Here is a 26,274-nt window from a genome sequence, read left to right on the forward strand (position 1 = left end):
ATCCGGACACCATTCCCACATCCCGGTGCAATGCTGCGGCCGGAGCATCATGGCACATCCCCAGCTCAGGCCACTGGGGCAGGGAGAACAGAGCAAGCACAGCCAGGGCAGGCGGGGGACTGCTCCCGAGCTGCCCCTCTCACCTCATCAAACAGGTCGATGGAGCGGTACGGAGCCCCGCGCTCCGTGACGAAGCCGGCGAAGGCCATTCCCTCCAGCACCTTGGTGAGGAAGTCATCCTCCGTCAGCCCTCTCTGCCCAAGGAATGCTGCCTGCAACAGGGGAGAGCACAGTCAGCAGCTCACCTGAGCAATGGCTGCCCGCCCCAAATCATCCCCAGCACGGCTCTGAAGGAGCCTCTGGCTGGCACCACAAAGGGAGAAGCACCAGGTTTGCTGTGTCTGCTGAAAGCTACTTGGGCCCTTGGCAGATGAACGTGAGACCTCATCCCACCCCAGAACCACCCACTACAGCTCATCACATGCCTTCAAGCGACACTGAGGGCTCCACATCATTTGCCCTCCTTGCCTCTCTGGAGCAGCCCCTTGCCACGGGATGGAGCTCAGAGGTGCAGGACTTGATGCCAGAGCCATAGCACGGCACCACAGCGGGTGCAGAGTCCTGTGGTCCTGAACCCACAGTGGGAAGCACAGACGTTGCAGTGACCAAAGCAGCTAAATGAGTGACATTCGGGTCATTCTGCACAGAGTGATTTCACCACAGAACCACAGAACCCCAGACTGGTTTGTGTTGGAAGGGATCTTAAAGCTCATCTAGGTCCAACCCCTGCCACGGGCAGGGACACCTTCCACTAGAGCAGCTTGCTCCAAGCCCCTGTGTCCAACCTGGCCTTGAACACTGCCAGGGATGGGGCAGCCACAGCTTCTCTGGGCACCCTGTGCCAGCGCCTCAGCACCCTCACAGGGAAGAGCTTCTGCCTAAGAGCTCATCTCAGTCTCCCCTCTGGCAGGTTAAAGCCATTCCCCTTGGCCTGTCCCTGCAGGCCCTTGTCCAAAGCTCCTCTCCACATTTCCTGCAGCCCCTTCAGGCACTGGAGCTGCTCTCAGGTCTCCCCTTCAGGAGCCTTCTCTTCTCCAGGCTGCCCCAGCCCAGCTCTCTCAGCCTGGCTCCAGAGCAGAGCTGCTCCAGCCCTCGCAGCATCTCCATGGCCTCCTCTGGCCTCGCTTCAACAGCTCCACGTCCCTCTTGTGCTGCTGCACCAGAGCTGGATCAGGACTGCAGGGTGGATCTCCCCAAAGCGCAGCAGAGAGGACAATCCCCTCCCTGACCTGGCTGTTATGACCTGGAAGTTCATCATTATCTTTCACTCACTTTATGGCACTTTATGACGGGCATTTTCAGTTTATTGCAGGTTTATGATTTCATGGAACCAGTGAATCTTTGTTGGGCACCTGCTGGGAAAAGTACAGCTCAAAGCCCTTATGAACATGCTGCTGCTTCCAATGGCAGGGACCATGAGACATTCTGAAGCTATTTCCTGCTCTCCCTGCCCTGCCAGCCCTTCTGGTAGATCTGCCACAAGAGAAGCAATAGGGAAGGCAGCTCCTTCCTCCTTCCTCTCCCCAGATGCAGGGAAAATCCTCAGCCAGGATGTGAGGGACGCATTCCGGGAGGCTCTAAGGCATCAGGATGCTGGCAGCAGTGCACTGACCACACATGGGTATAAACCAGGAAGCACCACCTGATCCTCAAGACTTCGGGATGGCCAAGGACAAACAAGGGATGCAGGTGGAGCTGGGAGTGATGCAGAGGTCACTGTGCAAACACAGCACTGTTTCTAGATAGGGCTGTATTTGTGCAAACCTCATCCCAAACTCCTCCCCAGTGTACCTGGAAAGGTGTTATTCCAGAGGACAGTTTGGAACAATAATTCTGCGGACAGGTTGGATGGGGCTTGGAGCAAGCTGCTCTAGTGAAAGGTGTCCCTGCCCATGGCAGGGGTTTGTGACTGGATGAGCTTTAAGGTCCCTTCCAACACAAACCATTCCATAATTCCATGGTTCTATGGCAGGAGACCACAGAGGAGATGGAGCTGAGTTACCTCCAAACCAGGCTCCCTGATGGGCTCCAAAGGATTGCTCCCTTTCCCATCCCAATGCTCCCAGCTCCAAGAGCTGTCCCCAGCTCAGCCCCGATCCAGTTGGAACACCCCAGAGTGCCAGCACTCACCTTATGGAACCTGATGACGGGCTCAGGATGGATGCGGATGATGTGCAGGCACCAGCGGTAGCCCTGCAGCAGCTGTGCAAACAGGCGGAGGAAGACAGCACGGATCTCCTTGTCCTGAGAACGGGGAAGGACATCATGGTCACAGCATGGTCACAGCACAGTCAGGCTAAGGGTGCAGATGATCCAGCTCATAGCAGTAGGAGTTTACAGCAGCACAGAGGTGAAGGGATCAAACCTTGTGTTAGGGTCAGTGTCTGCTGAGCCAGGCAGGAAGCTCAGCAGGTTACAGGGAAAAATGGACCCCGCAGGCTGGGTTCACTGCTCTGACTCCCTATGGAGCTGGGCTGAGAGAGCTGGGCTGGGTCAGCCTGGAGAAGAGAAGGCTCCTGAAGGGGAGACCTTAGAGCAGCTCCACAGGAAATGTGGAGAGGGGCATTGGACAAGGGCCTGTAAGGACAGCACAAGAGGGAATGGCTTTAACCTGCCAGAGGGGAGACTGAGATGAGCTCTTAGGCAGAAGCTCTTCCCTGTGAGGGTGCGGAGGCGCTGGCACAGGGTGCCCAGAGAAGCTGTGGCTGCCCCATCCCTGGCAGTGTTCAAGGCCAGTCTGGACACAGGGGCTTGGAGCAAGCTGCTCTAGTGGAAGGGGTCCCTGCCCATGGCAGGGGTTGGAACTGGAGGAGCTTTAAGTACCCTTCAACACAAACCAGTCTGGTATCCCGTGATCCTGTGTCCCTTCCCAGCACCCCTGACACTGCACACAGAGGACAAGGCAGCTCTCAGAGCCCAGGGTTTGCTGAAGCACCCAAATATTCAGTGTCTGTCTCCAGTAAACCCAGCAGCTACCGAAAGGGCACCACTAGTTCCAGGCCATGGCTCAGAGCCGTGGCCTCAGTGCCTTGCAGTCCTGTGCTCTCTTTGCCTCTTAACCTCAACAGCACTGAGATGGAGACAGGCTGAGCTGCCTGCCCACTCCATGCCCAGAAACAAGGTGTCCATCAGGAATGACAGCTCACAGGAGGGTGCCATCCTGCCGACTCCACTCACCTGCATTTTGAGAGAAGAGACAGAAATTGTTGAAGGGGGGAATGCAAGATCTGCCACCTCCAGCTCTGGGTCCAGGACCTGCACAGACAAGGCACAAAGCACCCTCAGGAACCTTTACCTTCACAGCTGGAAAAAGCAAAGCAGCGTTGGGGAGACCTTCTAACAGTCTTCTAGTACATACAGGGTCCTACAGGAAACCTGGAGAGGGGCTTTGGACAGGGCCCTGTAGGGGCAGGCCAAGGGGAATGGCTTTAACCTGCCAGAGGGGAGACTGAGATGAGCTCTTAGGCAGAAGCTCTTCCCTGTGAGTCTAGTGGAAGGTGTCCCTGCTGACGGCAGGGGGGTTAGAGCTGGATGAGCTTTAAGATCCCTTCCACCCAAACCAGTCTGGGATCCTGTGATTCCCCAGAGACCCAAAAGCACCCACAGGACAGGTCTGTGGGTGTGGAAATGACGAGGGCTGGAGCCAGCAGACAGCAGCACCACTGGTGCTCTGCTTTTGGGGACAGTGGGAAGGGGGCACCTCTCCAGCTCTGGGATGGTCCCTGTGGAGGGCTGGGGCTGGAGCTGAGCAGCAGGAGCTGCGGATGCAGCACGTGTGTGGCGCAGCTGCCCTGGGCACACTCCGATGGCCACAGGGCTCTGGGAACACAGCAGCAGCAGGAAAGCTCCAGGGCTGCAGCTGCTTCCTCCCATACATGGGCTGGGAGCCAGCACCCCATTCCCAGAAACCTTTGGCAGCAGAACCTTCCTCCGGCACTGCCACGCAGCAGAGGCTGTCAGCATGGGGACAGGTCTGCTGTGAGATGGTCACTGGGACCCCGAGGTGCGGAATTATGCTGTCAGAGGAGTTCCTGCTGCTCCATTCCCAGCTCCCCCTGGAAATACATGTCATTCCCAAGGCCTGGCACCCTGCCGACAGGACACAGGGACACACTCACCATGGAAAGGGCTTCCCGGGTCTGCTGGAGCAGAGGCTCAGGGAGCAGGGAGATGTGCACACACTCGGGGACATTCACTGTCCCGCCATCCAGGTCCGCAATGACAACATCCAGCTGGAAGAGGCAGGACAAGGCATGAGACAAGGCCAGGCTTCGCTGCACCCTCTCCGCCACCTCCAGTGGGCCATGGAGAGCTGGGGGGGAGCCCCATTCAGGAGGGGGGCTTGGGAATGCTGTGTGTCCCCGCTCTCCATCTCCTGCGGTCACTCTAAGCCTTCAGTAGTTATGCTCTTTATCCACTGCCACCAAACCCAAGCATTTGCCAACACACAACCTACAAATCGCCACCTCCCAGGACAGTGACGGGAGGACAACCTGATGGAGGGGGGACACAGCTCTGCTCAGCAGGCAGACTGTGGCTTGGTGCTTTCTATCAGCCCCTGGCCCTGCTCCACCACAGCAGCACTGGGATGGGGGTGTTTCGGAGGCTGCACAGAAGCTGCTGCAGTTGGGAGTGGCCCCGGTACACTTTGGTTTCACTCAGGTCCTGCAGCCTCAAGTGCCAGCACGGTCTCTCGGAGCAGCTCTCAGCTCCCAAAGCAATTCCCTGGCTGATCCCAAGCTTGGCACAGCATGGCTGGAGCACAGCCTGGACTCAGCAAGGCAGGCCTGAGTGAGCTCAGCCTAAGGACAGTGGTTGCTCCCGGCTGAGAGCTGGAGCTCGACCCCTGCTTCTCCCTCCCGATCCCGATCCTGGTGCAAGGAACGGGGGTCCTAGAGTCTCACCAGCTCCTGTGTCTCTGACTGGAAGATGGAGTGCACTCCGATAATGAAGGGTGTTGGTGTGCTCAGCACCTCGAGGAGCTGCGCGGGCAGGATGGGCACGTACGTGAAGCTGCAACCAAAGGAGAGCATCACTGCAGCCAGTGAAACCCTGCTCTGAACCCATCCTCAGCACTGCTGAGCCCACCTCTGGAGGCGGGGGTGACTGCAGGCCTTCCCCCAGCACGCTCAGCCACAGAACCCCAGCCTGGTTTGTGTTAGAAGGACCTTTAGAACTCCTCCAATTCCAACCCCTTGCCACAGGCAGGGACCCCTTCCCCTAGAGCAGCTTGCTCCGAGCCCCTGTGTCCAACCTGGCCTTGAACACTGCCAGGGATGGGGCAGCCACAGCCTCTCTGGGCACCCTGTGCCAGCGCCTCAGCACCCTCACAGGGAAAAGCTTCTGCCTAAGAGCTCATCTCAATCTCCCCTCTGGCAGGTTAAAGCCATTCCCCTTGGCCTGTCCCTGAACACCTACAGAGCAGAGCTGCTCCAGCTCTCGCAGCAGCTCCATGGCCCTAATGATGGGTAAATAACTGTGTTTTGGGCCCTGCTGGCAAAGGGGCAAGGAGGTGAATGCCCACAGGTCTTAGCTGTGCTGACAGCTCCTTTCCTGACACCTCTGGTGTGCAGAGCAGTGTAATTCCAGTATCCACAGCAGTGAAGAGGTGTGAACCTTCCACACCTCCCTCCCTATGGCAAGCCTGGAGCTCTATTACTGGAAGCAGGCACCAGAGCATCACCAGCAGTGTCTGTAGCTCCAGGACCTGCTGCCATGTGCTTTTCCAGGCTGTGGCAACCCCTGACAGAGGGGAGCAGCCCACCAGGCTCTTGAATGTGGTTCAGCAGTGTGTTATCACCCCATGGAGCTTTTCTCCCCAGAATCCATCCCATTCCCCTTCTCCCAGCTGCATTACAGAGCACAGAGCCCCGGTGCACCACTTCCACTGGCACCCATCCATCCCAGCCCTGGGCACGACACTGAACGAGGACACTGGGAAACTTCCAGAAAGCCTGGTGCAACCTCTGCCCACCCTAGACAGGGCAAAGCACATAACAGGGCTCTTGTTAAGGTGGTGGCAGCGGTGGCCAAGCCACTGTGGTGGCTCCTGTGGACACTGGCACCCCACTATCTAGGCCATGGACTGGCCACTACCGGGGCTGTCTGCACGTCCCCCAGGCAGGGCAGCTCAGATAGATGGGCCATTGTGCTGCAGCTCCTGCTGTGCTCTATCCATGCTGGCCTGCAGTACCCCCACCTGCAGAAAGGCTGCTTGTATCCCAAAGAAAGCTTCCTTTGGGAGTTCCACTGATCTCCTGGAAACCTTTCCCTTGGTTGGACTGAGATTATAACTCCAGGGCCAGAGAATGACCATGGTCAGCACCTATGAGCCTTCAGGAACCTTGTGAGGCTGCAGAACGTGTCTTGTCTGAAGGGCTCAGAGAGCTGGGCTGGGTCAGCCTGGAGAAGAGAAAGCTCCTGAAGGGGAGACTTCAGACCAGCTCCAGTGCCTAAACGGGCTACAAGAAACCTGGAGAGGGGCTTTGGACAAGGGCCTGTAGGGACAGGCCAAGCGGAATGGCTTTAATCTGCCCAAGGGGAGACTGAGATGAGCTCTTAGGCAGAAGCTCTTCCCTGTGAGGGTGCTGAGGCGCTGGCACAGGGTGCCCAGAGAAGCTGTGGCTGCCCCATCCCTGGCAGTGTTCAAGGGCAGGTTGGACACAGGGGCTTGGAGCAAGCTGCTCTAGTGGAAGGTGTCCCTGCCTGTGGCAAGGGGCTGGGACCAGATGAGCTTTAAAGTCCCTTCCAACACAAACCTGCCTGGGATTCATCCCATGATGCTGTGACTATGGCCTGGCAGCAGCTCTTGGTGGCTGTGGAGGGCTGAGGGCTCGGGGTGCTCTGGGTGCCCTCACCTGTACTTGAGGGGGAACATGAGTGCGAGCAGAGCCCGGCAGGCGTCCGTCAGCCGCTGGTAACTGCTGGACAGAAACAGGATCTTGTGCTCGGTCAGCGCGGCACAGAACAGGTACAGCACGTTGGTGATGCCTGGGAGAAAACACAGGAGAGCTCAGAAATGAGGGTCACCTCCTGCACCCACCAGAGAGCAACGACCCCCGCATGGATCCCATCCCTCATCTCCAACTCTGCACCACAGAGGAGCTCAACATCACCCAAAGAGCCACTTCCGGGATGTGCTTCCAATGGAAGCCCCTGTTCTGGGAGAGAGGTGTCTTCCTGAGGTGCTGGTGTCATCAATCACAGGCATAGGGCCAATGGCAGCACACTCTGGGCACCCCTTTTTGCCACCCAGCCCAGGTCCTGTGGGATCTGGCCACACATCTTTATGTGGAGCACTGTGTGCAGTTCCGGTGTCTCCAGCATAAGGACACGGAGCTGCTGGAGCACGTCCAGAGGAGGCCATGAGGATGATCAGGGCTGGAGCATCTCTCATATGGAGCCAGGCTGAGAAAGTTGGGGTTGTTCAGCCTGGAGAAGAGAACCTGCGTGGAGACCTCAGAGCTGCTTCCAGCGTCTGAAGTGGGCTACAAGGATACTGAAGAGGGACTCTTCATCAGGGACTGTAGTGATAGGACAAGGGCTGATGGGTTCAAACTTAAACAGGGGAAGTTCAGGTTGGAGATAAGGCAGAAGCTCTTCCCTGTGAGGGTGCTGAGGCGCTGGCACAGGGTGCCCAGAGAAGCTGTGGCTGCCCCATCCCTGGCAGTGTTCAAGGCCAGGTTGGACACAGGGGCTTGGAGCAAGCTGCTCTAGTGGAAGGTGTCCCTGCCCATGGCAGGGGTTGGAGCTGGCAGAGCTTTCAGGTCCCTTCCCACCAAAACCATTCCATTGTTCCATGATCTGCCAGTCCCTGCCCTGCTGGGGAAAGGGAGGCAAAGCAGGGCCAGGAGGGCTCCATCTGAGGCTGGAGGAGCCCTGTGTGACCCACCAAGCTGAGGAGCAGGGTGGGATCTCCAGCCAGGCTGACACAGGGGGCTCTGGCCCGGCCTAGGCAAAAAGGCACCCAGGGGAAGGAGGTCCTACAGGCACAGGGCACTGGTGGAAGGGGGTGCCAGGGGAAGGGTGCGCTGGTGTGAGGGGCTCTGGGGTACATCAGTCTCACCGAGCTGGCGGAAGAGCAGCGCCACGCTGCAGCTGCTGACCGGGAGCGAGTCGCTGATGGGTGTCTGGATCACCTGCCGGTCCCCGGCTCCCAGCGAGATGGTTCTCTGCAAGGGAGCACACACACGTCACCGGGCACAGCCACACACCGAGGGCAGGCAGCGACAGCCTGAGTGCCCCCCAGAGCAGGGCCAGGACCACTGTGTCCTCAGCACCACCCTCACAGGGTGCAGCACATCCCACCACAACACACTGCCTTGTGACACCATGGCTGCTGCAGGAAGAGGGAAGAGGAGCCTGCAACATCACACATTGTGTTTGACTGGGGACATGGGCTACAGGGGGGAATGGGAGCTCCCAAAACAGCCGTCACTCCTGGACAGCACGAGCAACACCGTGATGGCAGCAAGCCCTGAGACCTGCACAGTGACAAGCACATGAGGAGCTTCAATAAATCTTGGAGCAACCTGCTCCAGGGCAAGGTGTCCCTGCCTGTGGCAGGGGGTTGGAAGTGGGTGAGCTTTAAGGTCCCTTCCCACACAAACCACTCTGGGATTCCATGATAAGCAGAAGGGAAGAGCTCGCCTGTGCCATGCCCACCAGTGCTGCCTGGCAAGGGAGCAGCACCAGCCTCCCTGACCAGACAGGGTACTGATGGCTCCTGGGCTGGGGACAGACACCAGAAACACTGGACACACTCTCACTGCTTCTCCCCCAGTACAACTTTTTACCCAGACCTCAGCTCATTCCCAGTGGCACAGGGCAGCCTTCACATGTCCCAGGCTGCAGCTCACTGCCCTCTCCTCCTCTTTCTACATCTCTCCAGGGAGGACATGCCTGCAATAGCAGCTTTCACCATGCAACCCACTGCAACAGCCACAGATCTGCTTTCCACATCCCTGGCAGTGTCCAAGGCCAGGCTGGACAGGGCTCAGAACAACCTGCTCTAGGGGAAGGTGTCCCTGCCTGTGGAACTGGATCTTTAAGGTCCCTTCAACCCGAACCACTCAATGACTCCATGATTCCGAACACTGCAGCCCTGGAAGAGCTGATCAAACACCCCTGACCTCATCCTCCAGAGCAGCCGAGGGTGTTTGCACCACCCCAGCTCACAGGGTGGCTGCTGCAGAGCAGGACTGAACCCCCCAGAGCCCAGTCCCAGCAGTGCTGCACCAGTGCAGCACACACAGACACACACCCAAGGTACTAGCAGTGCCCAGGCCTCCAGCTCTGCCCCGGCCACAGCATGTGTCACCCTCACAGACAGTTAGAGAGGTTGTTAAGGAGGAGACCGACCCCAGGAAGGAAAAGGTGTGCGTACCGCTGCTTCATCCTCCGCGTCAGGCTGGGACAGAGACAGAGATGGCACAGTAAGTTAGAGACAGCACAGGAGACAGGGGAGGGAGGGAGGACACAGGCAGGGCTGACAGCGAGCTGGGAACGCACCCGGAGTGAGGAGATGCACAAACACACACATGGAGCCAAGGCAACAGAGACCACGGAGAGATGGAGCACTGGGACGCAGCAGGAGAACAGGGAAGTGCCCCACGAGCTTGTTCCCACAGCACAGAGACCTGCAGGAACTGGGAGGTGGCAGTAATTGTGCCAAGGAGTGCCACACAGCGAGGCACAGCGGCTCCAGAGCTGCCCTGCTGCCTCCCATGCTGCTGCTCACTTGGTGCACTGGGAGGAACCAGATGGAGTCGGACAGAGCTGGGCAGATCCTGCAGGAACGCCACAGTGCAGAGCCGTGGCACCTGGCACACAGCCTGGCAGGGGCAGCACCCTGCTCCTTCTGCAGAGGCTTGGGTATGGCCAGCACCCATCCTCTCCTGAGACACCTGGACCAGGGTCCAGCTCTGGGGCAACAGCACAAGAGGGATGTGGAGTTGTTGGAGCGAGGCCACAGGAGGCCATGAGGATGATCAGGCCTGGAGCAGCTCTGCTCTGGAGCCAGGCTGAGCGAGCTGGGCTGGGTCAGCCTGGACAAGAGAAGGCTCCTGAAGGGGAGACCTGAGAGCAGCTCCAGTGCCTGAAGCGGGCTACAAGGATGCTGGAGAGGGACTCTTCATCAGGGATTGTAGTGATAGGACAAGGGCTGATGGGTTCAAACTGAAACAGGGGAAGTTCAGGTTAGAGATAAGGCAGAAGCTTTTCCCTGTGAGGGTGCTGAGGCACTGGCACAGGGTGCCCAGAGAAGCTGTGGCTGCCCCATCCCTGGCAGTGTTCAAGGCCAGGTTGGACACAGGGGCTTGGAGCAAGCTGCTCTAGTGGAAGGGGTCCTTGCCCGTGGCAGGGGTCGGAACTGGATGAGCTTTAAGGTCCCTTTCAACAAAAACCAGGCTGTGGTTCATTCTATGATTTTATGTCCATGAAGCACCAGGACCACTGGTGCTCTCCCAGTCGCTCTGGATGATTAGAGGGACATCCAAGCCTGTGCCAGGCAGTTACAGCAGCTCAAGGGGCACCACTCCTGCCCAGCAGAAAGCACCAACCCAGGAAGCCTTCACAGACACCTGGGTCCAAGAAAGCAGCTTCCCCCCAGGCTCACGGGCTGCAGCAAGGGAAGAAACCTCTGTCTGTGGGCCCCAGGGACCTGAGGTGCTGCCCCAGCCCTATGAAGGCTCCTCCACAGGGTAGGGGGGAATTTAATGGTGTTTTTTGCTGGGGGAAGTGGAGTTCAGCTGGAAGTGAAGCCACCGCAGCAAACAACACGTCCATGGCTACGTCTGAGGTGCTGGCATGGCACAGGAGCTGCAGGGCATTACGCTGCTGCTTCCAAACACCTCCTGCCAGAGGGCCCAGCTGGGCTCTCTCCATTCCTGCCATCTCCAGGCAGCTCCAGCCCTTCCTCACCCATCTGCTTAGCAAGGCTGAGCCCATCTGGCCCTGCCCCAGCAGGAGGGGACACATGGCTTGGAAGGGACAACAGGAGGTTGTCTCTGATGGCTTCACCTCTGGGCACAAGCAAAGCTGCTGCTTCTCAAGCCCTGTCCATCAGAGCTGCTGCCTGCACAGGCACAGGCCAGTGGGTTGAGGAGAGAGCCCCAAGCTGCTCATCTGGCCAATGCTGGCCTTGCTTGGCCTGTCCCCCTGCTCTCACAGATGGCCCATGACCACTTGGCTCTGAAGCAGCTCTCCAGGCACTCAGATGGGGCTGAGTGGAGCAGCAGGACCTCCCCAGTGCAGGAATGAGCATGGACCATGGCAACCGTGTGCACAAACCCATCAGTGACTATGCAAGTGGAGAGAGCAAGGAGCCAGGGCCAAGCTGCCCAGTCATGGCAAGCTAAAAGGCAGCGAAGCAGCAGGATCTCAGCTGCTGGAGGAGCTGAGGAGCTTGGAACCACAGAGCTCTGTTGTTTCTGCTCTCAAGAGCTTGGGAAGGCACCAGCCAAGCACTTCAGCAGCTCCTGGTTGCCAGCACACGTCAGCCTCGCTCAGCTCCCCCAGCACAGCACCCATATAGAGCTGAGGAACCCCTCTGCCTCTGCCAGAGCTGCTCAGGGGCAGAGGCACGAAGCGGATGAGGAAGGGGCTGAGCACTCACCTGAGCTCCACCAGTGATGGGGATGGTGCAGGTCAGCAGGTTCCCAATGACATTCTCCAGGGACACGCTCAGTCCGTCCACGTAGATGGTGTAGATCAAGCCCAGACTGTTCTGGAGAGGAAAACACAGCACAGCATCATGGAGCATGGATCCCAGGTGGGGAGAGACCTCAGGGATCATCTGCTCCAACCCTTCCAGGCAAAGCATCATCTAGACCAGATGTCTGAACACCATGTCCAGCCCAGTCTTAACAGTGTCCAGTGCTGGGGAGTCACCACTTCCCCAGGGAGATCACTGCAATGGCTGGTGGTCCTCAGTGGGAACAATTTTTCTCATATCTAGTCAGAACTGGGACATGGGACTCCTTGTACAAAGGGAGTCTCCATCTTCTTTGTAGACACCCTCAAATAGTGGGACATGGAGATAAGGTCTCCCTGGAGCCTTTTTTTCTCCAGGCTGAGCATTCCCGTTTTCACCCTTTCCTCATATGCTGCCCAGCCCTCGGTTTTCAGACCTCAACTGGAAGCAGTTCCTCCCTGTGAGGGTGCTGAAGCGCTGGCACAGGGTGACAGAGAAGCTGTGGCTGCCCCATCCCTGCCAGTGCTCAAGGCCAGGTTGGACACAGGGGCTTGAAGAAACCTTCTCTAGTGGGAGGTGTCCCTGCCTGTGGCAGGGGCTGGAGCTGGACAAGCTTTAAGATCCATCCCAACACAAACCATTCCACGGCTCTATGACCCCCTGGACAACCTGCTCCAGCTGACCCAGCGCAAGCAGGGGTTGGGCCAGGGACCTCCAGAGGTGCCTCTAGCCTCGGCTGTGTGGGTTTTTAGAGCTGTGAGTCTGCAAAGCCCAGGTTTTGTGCTCTTTGCAGCAGCTGCAGCCAGAGCTGGGAGTGATTTTTTACCCTTGTCAGTTATTAATGCCCTGAGCACTATGTGTCCCACGGGAACAGCCTGTGCTCCATTCACAGAGCCGGTGTGAACAAGATGTGCAGGAACAGGGCAGAGCCCAGCACTGGGATCCCACAGCGGGAGGGTAAAGCAGGGAGAAACATTGGTCTGGAGCACGCTGCCCTCCTCTGAGCCTCCATCAATCTTAAGTGGGCTCCTCCTCTGGAGCATGAGGCAGGCAGTGTGATGGGTGTGGGGAGGTGACCACCCCCTGTCCAGCCATGGAGCTGACACAACACACAGAGCCCAGCCTGCACCCGTCCTCACACCTCTTCCCCAAGCACAGAAAGCAGCAGGGCTGGGGAACATTCCCATGGCAAGGAGCAATGTTCCCACAGGAATGGGCTGTTGGTTATGCTGCTTCTGCTCACAAACCAGGTCAAGGCTGCCAGGTGCCTGGTGTGACCGAGTCCTTGGGTTGATGTTCAGGTTCAGCTGCTGGACCAAGATGCAAGGAGCAGGTTGGCAACAGGCTGCTCTCCCATAGGCGCTGAGCCACGGTGCTCCACCACCTCCTGCTCCGGCAGCGACTACATGGCTCCAGGTTGCTCCCAGAGCCAGAAACCCTTCACCACCGTTGCTCTCCTCTCCACACCCAGCAGAGACCCTACTGCCCCTGCCCAGAGCACTTCATACTTACCCTGAACACCTCCGCATGGTCCAGCCGTGACACCAGGACCAAGCTTTTGGGAGCAAAGAGCTGCGCAGGTTGAACAGGAGATGATGGCTCTTCCTCCTCCTCCCCATCACCATTCCTGGGGTGGCTCTGAGGCTACGAGACAAGGCCCAGGGTAAGGAAAAGGAGCTCTTCCCTCCCCCAGGATCTAACACCGGAGCCTGGGTTCCCCTGGCCCAGGCACAGCCGAAGCCAGAGGCTGCCTTCATCCCTTCCCACCCGCAGTACCTGGGCGCTCTCGATGGGCTCCCAGAAGGTGAAGCAGGCGCAGTAGTGCCGCTCCGAGTTGATGTCTGTCAGCACGGCCACGAAGAAGGTCGGGGGGTTCCTCTCCGTGAAGAGCTGCCAACCACTGGGCTGGCAGAACTGCAAGAGAGGGCAGGGGCTGCGTCAGGAGGAGGTCAAACAATGGGATCCTGACCCTCTCCTCTGCCCTGCGAGACCCCACTTGCAGCACTGTGTGCAGTGCTGGTGTCCCCAACACGAGGACATGGAGCTGTTGGAGCAGGTCCAGAGGAGGCCATGAGGATGTACAGGGGCTGGAGCACCTCCTGTATGGGGACAGGCTGAGAACATTGGGGCTGTTCAGCCTGAAGAGAACCTGCGTGGAGACCTCAGAGTGGCTTCAGGGTCTGAAGGGGGCTACAAGGATGCTGGAGAGGGACTCTTCATCAGGGACTGTAGTGACAGGACAAGGGCTGATGGGTTCAAACTGAAACAGGGGAAGTTCAGGTTGGAGATAAGGCAGAAGCTCTTCCCTGTGAGGGTGCTGAGGCGCTGGCACAGGGTGCCCAGAGAAGCTGTGGCTGCCCCATCCCTGGCAGTGTTCAAGGCCAGGTTGGACACAGGGGCTTGGAGCAAGCTGCTCTAGCGGAAGGTGTCCCTGCCCGTGGCAGGGGCTGGAACTGGATGAGCTTTAAGGTCCCTTCAACACAAACCATTCCATTGTTCCATGTCCCCCTGGCCGAGATGGGCACCCCCCACACACCCTGCAGCCATCGCAAAGCCTCAGGAGCTCCCAGCACAGGGCAGTGATGGGCTGGGCTCTGCTCTGCCCCTGCAGCCATCGAGGTGCTGGTGGTCACACCCAGGCACTGGAATAGCACTGGGAATGATGGAAGGTAACCTGCATGCAGCCAGGGCTGTGTCCCAGCCCCACGTCCCCTCCAAGAGGTGGCACCGCTCCCCTGGGACCAGCAGCTGGAAAACACCTGCACCAGCTCCACAGTTCAGGCAGCTCCAGACACAGCTCTGCCCATCCCTGGGACTTTCCACACACCAGGGCCAGGGGGGTAATTCCAGCATCAGCCCAGGACTCCCCGGGGGGGGGGGTTGAGGTCTCAAGGGGTTTTTCCTCTGTTTCCTCAGCATTTGGCTGTTGAGGAGCTGTGGAAAATTCCTGGCACTGGGGGAGTCGCCAAGAGTTGGACAGCGAAGAGACAGAGCCGCTCCTTCCAGCTGGATGTGCCCTCAGGACACCGAGACCTGAGCAGGACTGAGGATGGGAATAAGGTGGCAACCAGGCCAGAAAGGGCTGACAGGAGCTGAAGGAATCACTGCAGAACCTGAACCATTGTGAATCACGGAACCCCCAGACTGATCAGGGTTGGAAGGGACCTTAAAGCTCCTCCAGTTTCAACTCCCTGCCACAGGCAGGGACCCCTTCCACTAGAGCAGCTTGCTCCAAGCCCCTGTGTCCAACCTGGCCTTGAACACTGCCAGAGATGGGGCAGCCACAGCTTCTCTGGCCACCCTGTGCCAGCGCCTCACAAAATCCCACCAGTTTTAGCAGGATTCCCTGTCCCCATCCTGCTCACCCGCTCAGCACCACCACAGGCACCATGACCACCACCCCTGGGGGCTGGCATCACCCCATGGCCTGGCTTCTGCTCTCCCAGTGTTCCAGCACCTGCCCTGGGCTCGGGGATGCAAATGGAGCCAGCTCTGCCCAGAGGGGAGGATACTGCACCGGGACACGTTCACATCCTGTGTCTGTCTCCACAGCAACTTCCACCCATTGCAATGGGACAGCTCTGTTTGGAGCTGCTGTCAGAGCAACGCCAGGGCAAGAGCTCTGGGGTCAAGCTCCCTCCATGCACCAGAGAACCTTCTCCCCTGCAGGAAGGGACACAGCACTGGCTGCACCACAACGTTGTGGTTATGGTACCAAACCCCACGGTGGGCTCCATCCGGCTCTGGGGAGCTGCTCTGTCCCATCCCTACGTCCCGCTCCCCCAGCTGCCTTCCAGTGCTGTGGAAGCCTCAGAGCCCCCCAGGCTCCCAACAGGATGGGGCTCCAATTGTTTAAATTCCAAGGATGTTTTGGCTGGACAGTTTGACCCTTGGGGTGGGGGGAGCAGCTTTCCTCTTGCCTGGGACAGTTCCCAAGTGCCCTGCAGACAGCCGGGAAACACAGACCAGAACATGAATACAGAGCCTGCCTCGGGACGGAACAGTACAGAAAGTCCAAGATTGTGATGGAATTCTGGTAACAGGATGAGGAGATGACGAGGGTGATGATCCCCGTGGCTGCAGTGGGAACTGCCAAGGCCAAGAGCCCAGGACAGGGCAGAGGAATGAGGATGGGGATTGGAGCCATGCTCTAGGGGCTGATCCCAAAGGCACCACTCACATGGAAGTTCTCCAGCACCAGCACAAAGATAGAGATGACTATCAAGTCTGGATGAGGGCAAGAGATGGGGGGGCATCCAAAACTGGCTCCCAAGGACAAGGGCATCCCCTCAGTGAGGCCCAGGGGACGCACAGGGACCTGGAGTGGAAAGCAGGCAAGTCACCCTTCACTACACCATGGAATCATGGAATCCCAGGGTTGGGTTGGGTTGGAAAGGTCCAAAAAGCTCATCCAGTGCCACCAGCCCAAAAAGGAGACCAGTTTGCAAGGCAAAGCACTTGGGAGAGGCTTAACTGTGACAGAGCTACACTATTTGTGATGAGGCTGTTCATACTGACACTGCATCCATTCAGCTCCTCTAGGATGTTCGAGAGCTGATCCCAGAGCAGGACGGGGAGCACAGCAGCCAGGACAGAGTCAGCCCAAGGCAGGGCATGCAGCATTCTATGCATGGCTCAGCACACTGGATCTGTGGTTTTCCAGAGCTGGAGCTGTGTCAGGGGGCAGGAGGGACCCCAGTGTGGTGGCTGCCCTGCTCTGACCCTGCAGTGCCCATTGAGGTGCGTGCACACAGTGCCACGTGTCCCCCGCCCCACGCACGGGTCATGCTTCCCGGTGTCCCAAGGGATGACACGTCGCCAGTTGTGATGGATGGCACTCACCAGCTCGATGCCCTGGGGAAAGGGGTTGTCCTCCCAGTCCTTCTCCGGGAAGCGCTGCAGTATCTGTCCCTGCCCATCCCTGCTCCCTGCGGAGACAAGAGCAGGGTTAGAGCGCAGGTTCCGAGTCCGCTTCAGCCCCCAGCAGCACAGGCTCCCAATAGCTTCAGCGCCTGGGAGCAGCACCGGGGTGCTCCAGCACTGTGCCAGCCCCCCGTGGACACGGGGAGCAGAGAAGAGTCCCTCCACAAACCCACTGCACAGCCCCTGCCACAGGGAAAAAGCAGCGATTTCCATAGATGTGGGAGCAAACAGCAAAAAAACTCATCATCTAATGGTGTGCAACAGGCAAAGCACAAGTGCAGCACATCTCTGGTCAAGTTCACGTTACAATTCCCTTCCTTGGGTCACTAACACAAGATCAGACACACAGATCGTACATACAGCTCTGTGGAGGAGGACTTGGAGTGTTGGTCCATGAGAAGCCCCCCATGACCCAGCTTCAGTGTGTGCTTGAGCCCAGAACCCTCTCTGTGTGCTGGGCTGCACCCCCAGAGCATAAGCAGCAGCTCAGGGAGGGGATCCTGCCCCTCTGCTGCATGAAGGGACACATTAGAGCAGCCCCAGTACCTAAAGGGGCTACAGGAACACTGGAGAGGGGCTTTGAACAAGGGCCTGTAGGGACAGGACAAGGGAAATGGCATTAAACAGTGATTTCCCCTCTGCACTCTCCACCAGCCACGTGTAATGCGTTGCTTCAGTGGATGACGTTGAAGCTGGGGACTTGGAAACCCTGAAGGAGCACTTTGCTCCTACCCCTGGCTGGGCACAGCTACAGACAGCACATGGAAAGGGGGATGCTCCATCCCCATGCAGAATAGCTGTGTGGTTACTGCACCCACAGCATCATCCCAAGGGATGACTGTGTCTGTCCCTACAGCAATGCCAGCTCGATTTGGGAGCTGGGTTTGGCTCCGGGACTGCTGTTGGGGCCAGGTAGCAGGAGGAGCCTCCCCAGAGGACGTGCACCACGAAGGACTATTTTGAGGACCCGACCTGTCTCCACCACCCTTCTCACCACAGCTGCATTTAGCTGAACAAGGCATCAGAAACACCACTAACAGCCTGGGGACTGGAATGGAAAGGTCAGGGGAGGAAACAGCATCAGTGTCACGTTGAGCAGATGTCCCCGTGCTCAGACACCTCCTCACACACGGACAGGTCCTGGCATCACCAGCAGCACCAGTGCTCACTGCATCAAGTCCTGCCCCCTCTGAGCACCATCGGCCTGGCTCCGGCTTCCCAGGTGGGAAGATCACTCTGAATACAGGTCAGGACTGCAGGTCTCTGATGGCCTGGTGAGTGCTGTCAGCCCCATGCCCTCCACAACAGCACACTCCAGCAGCACAAGTGCAACGTGTGTTCACTCACGCTGTCTTGGTCATGAGGGACACAGATACAGGATCATGGAATGATGGAATGGTTTGTGTTGAAATGGAGCTTAAAGCTCATCCAGTTCCAACCCCTGCCACAGGCAGGGGCACCTTCCCCTAGAGCATCTTGCTCCAAGCCCTTGTGTCCAATCTGCCCTTGAACACTGCCAGGAATGGGGCAGCCACAGCTTCTCTGGGCACCCTGGGCCAGTGCCTCAGCACCCTCACAGGGAAGAGCTTCTGCCCTCATCATCCTCAATGCAAACAGAATAATCCCTCCAGGAGCTGGTTAGAACAAGGGGAATCTCGATCCTCTGGGTATTCCCAAATCCAAGGGCTACTGCAATATTTAGCAACCTGTGGGTACATCCTGATGATGAAGGCCAGGTTGGATGGGGCTTGGAGCAAGCTGCTCTAGTGGAAGGTGTCCCTGCCTGTGGCAGGAGGTTGGGAATGGATGAGCTTTAAGGCCCCTTCCAACACAAACTGTTCCATGATTCCATGATGCTCCCAGCTGCCCGTCCCAAGCTGCCTCACTTTCACACTGTCCAGCCAAGCGCCAGTGCCTCCCTCAGCTCCTCCCCACCCCAACAGCTCCTCTCCTCCTGCTTCCCAGCATTCCCATTGCAGCACCCCAGCCCCTGGCCAGCCCCACCAACCTGTCCCATTGGCACTTCCCTTCCTGCAGGCCCAGCCCCAGTGACCCTCGCGCTGCTCCTGGCAGGATTCCCAGGCACACACGTGTCCCTCCACTCCCCTCTTCCTTCCTGCTGCTCCTGCACTGCGGAGCGACCACGGCGCGGGCTGACCCCGGGCAGCGGGGACGGCCCCGGCAGCACCAGGATATATTTGGAAGCTGAGGAGATGTTATCAGGAGACAGGAAATTCTGAATAAGCCAGAAGTTAAACACTCGGTGACACGACACAGGAGCTGAGCAGGGCGCTGGGGCAGCGGGAACGCTGAGAACCCTCACCGGGAGCAGCCGGGTCCCAGTTCGGAGGGGTCATGGACAAGGGAGAGGCTTCCCATCACTGCCCTCACATTGCTGTCTCTGAACTGGTGCCTTGCCCAGAGAAGCTGTGGCTGCCCCATCCCTGGCAGTGTTCAGGGCCAGGTTGGACACAGGGGCTTGGAGCAAGCTGCTCTAGTGGAAGGGGTCCCTGTCCGTGGCAGGGGGTTGGAGCTGAAGGAGCTTTGAGGTCCCTTCAACCCAAACCATTACATGTTCTGACAACTCACCCACCACCTCATAGGGAAACAGGCCAATGAGGAACCCAACCATGCAGCAGCTCCTCCTGCCTCTGTGGGTGCTGGACCTTCTCCATGGCTCCTGCTGTGGTGTCACAGTGAGGGGAGAGGCAGAAGGGAGTTTTCCTGAGGTTTTCAGGGAAAAGGTCTTGTTTGGAGCAAGCCCTTCTCCACCACTCACCCCCAAAGCCTCCGCTCACGAGTTGCTGAGAGCACGGGACCGTGTTTCACCTTGGTACAACCAGTCCAGGCAGTCCCAGGGGATCAGAGCTTCTGCAGGCTCAGACACGGCTCCCACACCCCCAGACCTCAAACATTCCGCGGGATACAGCACAGGAAACACACAGCTCACAGCTCCCAAAGCCAGGATGGACGGGGCTTGGAGCAAGCTGCTCTAGTGGAAGGTGTCCTTGCCTGTGACAGGGGGTTGGAGCTGGAGAGACTTTAAGGACCCTTTAACCCAACCCATTCTATAATGCCATGATTCTGTTCTAAGTGCTCAGCCCATGAGGAAGAGCTGCTTCAGCATTCCCCCTCTCCCAGCACGGAGAAGGGGTGTCTCCCTCTGCCAGGACAGAGCAGGGGGCATTGCAAGCCCCGAGCTGTTTCACCAGCTCCCCCAGTACAGGGAGATGGAAGCCCTGAGGTATCGTTGGACGCTTCCAGGAGCTGCTCAAGGTCTCGGAGCCAGGATCCGTTCAGGAGTTGTGCTGTTGTAAATCACAAACCACTGCGTGCTCCGGAGCACCGACCACAGCTGTGGCGGTGGCTCCCTACAGAGCAGCACCAACCACAGGGCACCAAGCCATGAAACACACGAGGCCCTGAAGCTGCTGCCAAGAGCTCTCACTGCTGGGCTCTGCAGTGAGTGATGCAAGGAACCCAAACCATGCCGAGAGCCTCTTCCCTGCGCTGCACACCATTCCCAGGCCAGCGAGCAGGTCAGTGCTGGAACGAGCAGGGATCCACGTCACCCTCACAGCTCACCTCCAGCCCCGCTTGGGCAACGGCCCCGCAACAGGTAGGAGCTGTTGCATCAACCAGAGCTATGGCACAACCGACCTGGCAGCAGGTCCTGGAGCAACGCAGTGCTGATCAGGGCAAGGAGCTGGCTCCTGGCAGAGACACAGCAGGGCACAGGGAACAGGGCACGGTGCTGGGGGGAGAACAAGAGCTCTCCAGAGACACCCCATGCATGGGAAGAGCAGGAAGAGACGGGGAGGAAGGGCAGGGAGGCGCTGGCACAGGGTGCCCAGAGAAGCTGTGGCTGCCCCATCCTTGGCAGTGCTCAGGGCCAGGCTGGACACAGGGGCTTGAAGCAAGCTGCTCCAGTGGAAGGTGTCCCTGCTCATGACAGGAGCTTTAAGGTCCTGTCAGCGCAAAGCTCCTGGATCCTCCCTAGGTGTGAGACCCTCACATCCAGGCTGCTGTGTTCAGCCCACTGCTCTCAAAGCTTCCTACAAGACGACCTATCAAACTGTCCTCATGAGAAAGGCAGGACTACCACGTCCACTGCTGCTACCTGGAGTCAGCACACAGAGGAGCAGGACAAAGCTTTGGATGATTTATAACAACAAAGAGGGAGAATAAGGCAGAAATGGGGATTCAGACAGAGCCCAACCCCATCCATGAGACACACGTCCTTCCCCGTCCCACCAACTCCAGCGCACCGGCGGGCACAGCGGCCCCCGACAACAGAGGAGTGTCTGCGGGGGGACAATGACAGCTCTGTTCCTCCTTATGTCCCTCTGAAATCAGCACAAAGAATGGCCTTTCTATGGAGCAGAACAAAAGGGCTGTGTGTGGGGCTGGGCTGCCCCCCTGCCCCCCAACCCCCGGGCACTGTGCAGCCCATCCCTGAGCCCACCCCAACCCAGCGTGAGCAGCAGCTCAGAGAGGGGATCCTGCCCTTTGCTGCGCTCTGGGAAGACCCCCCTGCAGTCCTCATCCAGCTCTAGGGCAACAATACAAGAGGGACGTGGAGCTGTTGGAGAGAGGCCAGAGGAGGCCACGGAGATGCTGCGAGGGCTGGAGCAGCTCTGCTCTGGAGCCAGGCTGAGAGAGCTGGGCTGGGGCAGCCTGGAGAAGAGAAGGCTCCTGAAGGGGAGACCTGAGAGCAGCTCCAGTGCCTGAAGGGGCTGCAGGAAAGCTGGAGAGGGGCTTGGGACAAGGGCCTGTAGGGACAGGACAAGGCAGCAGATCTGAACCTGGCACAGGACATGCAGCCGGATGCTGCAGGACCGGAGCAGGACAGAGACACCCTGGGATCTTACAAAGGTCTTTTTCACAGAATCATGGAATGGTTTGGATTGGAAAGGACCAGTCCCAACCCCCTGCCACAGGCAGAGACACCTTCCACTAGAGCAGAGATTTAAGGCAAAAGTCTCTCCTATGAGGCACAGTCGCACCCAAACACGACTCCTGTCCTGCGTTCATGTAAGAACAGAACATAGGGAAGATGACCTCAGTGTGTGTTTAGCGATGGCTGGGAGATGTCTGAGGACGTGGCTGCTCTCTGTAAACACAGGACGATAGTGATCAGAGGGACACACACTTGGGATGGACCCAAGGCAGAAGCGGGTGGCGAAGGAAATCGTCTACATGTGACTCCCATCAAAACCTGACCGGCTCATGGCTGGGAAAGCTCCTTCCAGCAATGGAACATCTCCCAAAGGCAGGCTAAAGCCTCCACTTTGGGATCCCTCACTCCCATCCTTGAGCAGATCCTGCAGAAACACAGCTGCCAGCGAGTCCAGCTCGTGTTTTCCCAGCACAGCACCTCACTGGCTCCTGGGGATGCCTCTGGATGAGCCTCTTAGGGCTGAGGTGTTTACAGAAGAGCTAAAATTAAAGCTCCTGGAGAAGTGGATGGTGGTGTTCCTCACCTGCTATTTTCACACTATCCCTTCCCCGGGCCCTGCTCCCATCCCTGAGCTGTCATTACCTTCTTTAAAACTGCTCCTATTCGCTCTCAAATTAAGGTTGAGAAGTGCTGGTGAGATCCCATGGTGAGATCCCATCCCTCTGGCCGGTGGGTATGTGGCACCGGGCAGTAAGTAGGTGACCAGAGCTCCTCAGCAGCACCTCACTGCAGGCAGCAGCAGGACCTGTGAGCTGCAAACCCAACAGGGCTGGACACACTGCAGGGCAAGGGCTTAGGGCTGGAAAACACCAGGAGTCCCCATGGACCTACAGGGATGTGGAGCCGGTTCCTCTCTCACTCCCCTGGGCCCCCAAGAAGAGGTCCACTTGGACCTCCCAACAAGGCAGAAGCTGCTGTGCTTCAGCACGATGCTTCCAGGATGACCCTCAGCTGCCTTGCTGCATGGCCAGGGCAAATGGTGGAATGGGTCAGGAGGGATCAGAGTCATGGAATGTTTTTTGTGGAAGGGACCTTAAAACTCATCCAGTTCCAACCCCTGCCACGGGCAGGGACACCTTCCACTAGAGCAGCTTGCTCCAAGCCCCTGTGTCCAGCCTGGCCTTGAACACTGCCAGGGATGGGGCAGCCACAGCTTCTCTGGGCACCCTGTGCCAGCGCCTCAGCACCCTCACAGGGAAGAGCTTCCGCCTAAGAGCTCATCTCAGTCTCCCCTCTGGCAGGTTAAAACCATTCCGCTTGTCCTGTCCCTGCAGGAACCCCTCCTGGACCAGCTACTCACGCTCTGGGGGTGCAGCCCAGGATGAGGTTGGTTTCTGGGGATCCAGATGGTCCCGCTCAGCAGAACCTCCCATTCGGCCTGGAAGAATCCATCCAGGGCAGGAGCTGCTGGGAGAGGTTTACCCCTGTCTATGGAGCCATCCCCAGAGCCAGAGCCAAAGCCCGGGCTGGGCTCGGGCCAGGCTCTGCTGTCCTGGCACGGCTGCAGGAGCCGTGTTTATCTTTAGAAACACAAGAGGAAGTCATTAAATGAAAAACTCCTCCTGCTTCCGAGAGCTGCTCCCGGGAAGCACCGCCTGGCCCGGGGGGCAGGCAGGGGCAGGGATGAGGGTTCACAGCTCCTGCCCTTGCTCTGCCATGGCCCTGCTGGGAACCTGCTCCCTGCCAGCGCCCAATGGCCCTTCCCAAACCCCTCCCATCATAAATACCTGGGGCCTGACACAGCATCAGAGCAACAGCCACCCAAAGCATCACATGCACCATGCCATGGAGAGCTTCAGATGCTCCAGCCTGCACTGGGGCTGCATGCCTTTGGATCAGCCTCCAAACACCAGCCCCAGATCCCGACAGCACAGGAACTGCATCAGACTGAGCTGCAGCATTGTGAGTTGTGATGTAGCAGCAGCAGGCACTCTGACAGAGAAGTGAGATGTGACCAGGAGGTTCATCCCAACACGGAGTCACCAGGAGGGATGCAGAGCTATGGAAGCTGCTGGGAGCAGCATCCTCCACCCAACTGGAAACACTGACTTGAGTTTGGGGTTTGCTGTCTCGAGCAAGGAGCTGGTCCCAAGGAGCATGTCTTTGCTCCATGTCAAGGTCTTTGCTCCACCTGAAGCATGGTGGTGCACAGCATGAGGCATGGGGTGACCAGAGACAGATTCACACTCCTGGACACACGACAAGGGTCCTCCTTGCTCCAACCCCACTGAAAAGAGCTCCTCCTGGTCAGATTTGCAACTGAATCCCCAAATCTCCAGCTTAAATCCATCATTTTTGTCTAAGTTTCTGGAGACTCCAGTTTGCCACAAAGCAGAACAAAACTCTATCGAGGCTGCAGAGGGAATCTCCCCACAACGGGAACTCCCCAACCTCAAGTGTCTGCAAATGTTGCTTGGGAAGGTCCCAGAGCAGCAGCAAAGCATCAAACCTCACCCAGGCACCTGCAGAGGACTCATGGTCCTCCACTGCCCCACACTAGCACTCTCCATCCACTGTGCCCTTAGTGAGGTGCCAACAGTGGTCCCCAAGTCCTGCAAAGGATGAGACCACCCCACACAGGACACCTACAAATTCAGATTAACACAGTCCTGGTTCTCAGTGTCCCACAGCTGTCACTGGAAGACTGCACAAATGACATTATAACAGAGCATGGGCTCAGGGAGACCTGATGGCTCCCTACAAGTGCCTGAGGAGGATGGAGCCAGGAGGGGCTGGGCTCTGCTCCCAAGGAACAAGGGATGGGACAAGAGGAAACAGCCTCAAGCTGCACCAGGGCAGGTTTAGATGGAGCTGAGGAACAATTCCTGCCCCAGAGGGTGCTCAGGCATTGGAACAGGCTGCCCAGGGCAGGGCTGCAGTCACCGTCCCTGCAAGTGTTCACACACCGTGGAGACAAGGCCTCAGTGCCATGGGGCAGTGGTGGCCTTGGCACTGCTGGGGTAAGGTTGGACTGGATGAGCTTAAAGGGCTTTTCCAACCTGGTTGGTTCTATGATTCTATGATTCCACGATTCCGTCTCCTCCCAGCTGGAGAGAGCCGGTGCCTCTACCAGACCAGGCTCAAGCCAGGAGTTAATAACCCCGAGCACACCAGAGCTGGGCCAGCCTGGGGCTGTGAGGTACCGGACACCGGGAGCAGCTGAGGGACAGGGCAGGACAGTTCCATGCTGTAACGGCTACGTCCAGAGCAGAACTGCTGATGTTTGACAGACACAAACCTCATGATTCGCATTAAGGAGATTAAAAAGGACGTGGAGCTGTTGGTGCGAAGCCAGAGGAGGCCATGGAGATGCTGCGAGGGCTGGAGCAGCTCTGCTCTGGAGCCAGGCTGAGAGAGCTGGGCTGGGTCAGCCTGGAGAAGAGAAGGCTCCTGAAGGGGAGACCTGAGAGCAGCTCCAGTGCCTAAAGGGGCTGCAGGAAAGCTGGAGAGGGGCTTTGGACAGGGGCCTGTAGGGACAGGCCAAGGGGAATGGCTTTAACCTGCCAGAGGAGGGGCTGAGATGAGCTCTTAGGCAGATGTATATAAACATGCTCAGTCCTTCACCTCCACAGCAACACTCAGTCTATGAAGCCCTATGAAGTGCCACCATATTCCATAACTTCCCAAAGGATTCCCTGAGGAGCTGCACTGACACCGGGACACAGACGGGTCTCATCCTGCACCAGCAGCACCCCAAGATGCTCCCAGCTCCCGGCTCATCCAGGCCAGGCTCAGTGCTCGGGACGTGCCCATCCACAACCTCACAGCCTAGACGTGTTTCCACAGCACAAACCACCCTGGGGAGCTGGATGGGAGGGGATGGCAGTGAGAACCGCAGCTGGTGCAGCCTCGGGGCAGGAATGCTGCCCATACCCCCTGGGGAGGGACCCGGCTCCCATTGGGAGCACTGGAGAGCCACGTGTCTGGATGCGGGGATGGAACTGGTTTATCCTGCTCCCATTTCATCCCACATCCCACATCCCTCTCTCCGTGCCGCGGCAGGGCCAGGAGGAGGCTCCCACCATCAGCGCTGTCACAGCGCCGGGGTCCCTGCGGCACGGAGCGCACGGCACAGCTCACACACGCACGGCGGGCGCGTGGCGAGGGCTATAAGCGGCGCTGGGAGGAACCGGCTCTATTTTTACCCGCTGCCACATTCCAGCAGCTGCCCTGGGAGCCGGCACCGGCCCCGCTGCCCCCGGGCCTGTAATTACAGAGCAAGGGCACTAAAAACAGCACGAGGAGCCCCACGGCCCTGCCGCAGCCCCGCCACGCACGGGACATCAGGGAGCATGGAGAGAGGCGCAGACACCTCGGGTGGTGTGAGCACCCCAGCATGAGGGGGTGCTGCCAGGAGGATGGAGCCAGGAGGGGCTGGGCTCTGCTCCCAAGGAACAAGGGATGGGACAAGAGGAAACGGCCTCAAGCTGCCCCAGGGCAGGTTTAGATGGAGCTGAGGAACAATTCCTGCCCCAGAGGGTGCTCAGGCATTGGAACAGGCTGCCCAGGGCAGGGCTGCAGGCACCGTCCCTGCAAGGGTTCACACAGCGTGGAGAGGAGGCCTCAGTGCCATGGGGCAGTGGTGGCCTTGGCAGTGCTGGGAATGGCTGGACTGGATGAGCTCAAAGCTCTCTTCCAG

General features: G+C 58.4%; 1 protein-coding gene across 8 annotated transcripts in view; it reads right to left on the reverse strand.

Moving 5' to 3' along the window:
* Positions 1 to 26,274, reverse strand: part of SBF1 (SET binding factor 1) — a 58,335-nt gene that overhangs the window by 19,861 nt on the left and 12,200 nt on the right. For 4 of the 8 annotated variants that reach the window (XM_061468616.1, XM_061468614.1, XM_061468613.1 and 1 more), the window contains exons 2-13: positions 16,595 to 16,680; positions 13,529 to 13,666; positions 13,265 to 13,396; positions 11,675 to 11,785; positions 9,446 to 9,469; positions 8,126 to 8,231; positions 6,918 to 7,050; positions 4,965 to 5,073; positions 4,179 to 4,292; positions 3,238 to 3,315; positions 2,191 to 2,304; positions 144 to 272 (exon numbers count right to left, since the gene is read on the reverse strand). In XM_061468616.1, coding sequence (XP_061324600.1) covers positions 144 to 272; positions 2,191 to 2,304; positions 3,238 to 3,315; positions 4,179 to 4,292; positions 4,965 to 5,073; positions 6,918 to 7,050; positions 8,126 to 8,231; positions 9,446 to 9,469; positions 11,675 to 11,785; positions 13,265 to 13,396; positions 13,529 to 13,666; positions 16,595 to 16,680 — 1,274 coding nt within the window. The remainder of the gene's footprint in view (positions 1 to 143; positions 273 to 2,190; positions 2,305 to 3,237; positions 3,316 to 4,178; positions 4,293 to 4,964; positions 5,074 to 6,917; positions 7,051 to 8,125; positions 8,232 to 9,445; positions 9,470 to 11,674; positions 11,786 to 13,264; positions 13,397 to 13,528; positions 13,667 to 16,594; positions 16,681 to 26,274) is intronic. The other 4 variants (XM_061468617.1, XM_061468615.1, XM_061468618.1 and 1 more) reach the window with 1 other exon arrangement.

Source organism: Pezoporus flaviventris, unplaced genomic scaffold (assembly GCF_033815535.1).
Source record: "Pezoporus flaviventris isolate CSIRO_AGI_PZ_B2104156 unplaced genomic scaffold, CSIRO_AGI_Pfla_v1 ptg000049l, whole genome shotgun sequence".
Taxonomy (NCBI): Eukaryota; Metazoa; Chordata; class Aves; order Psittaciformes; family Psittacidae; genus Pezoporus; species Pezoporus flaviventris.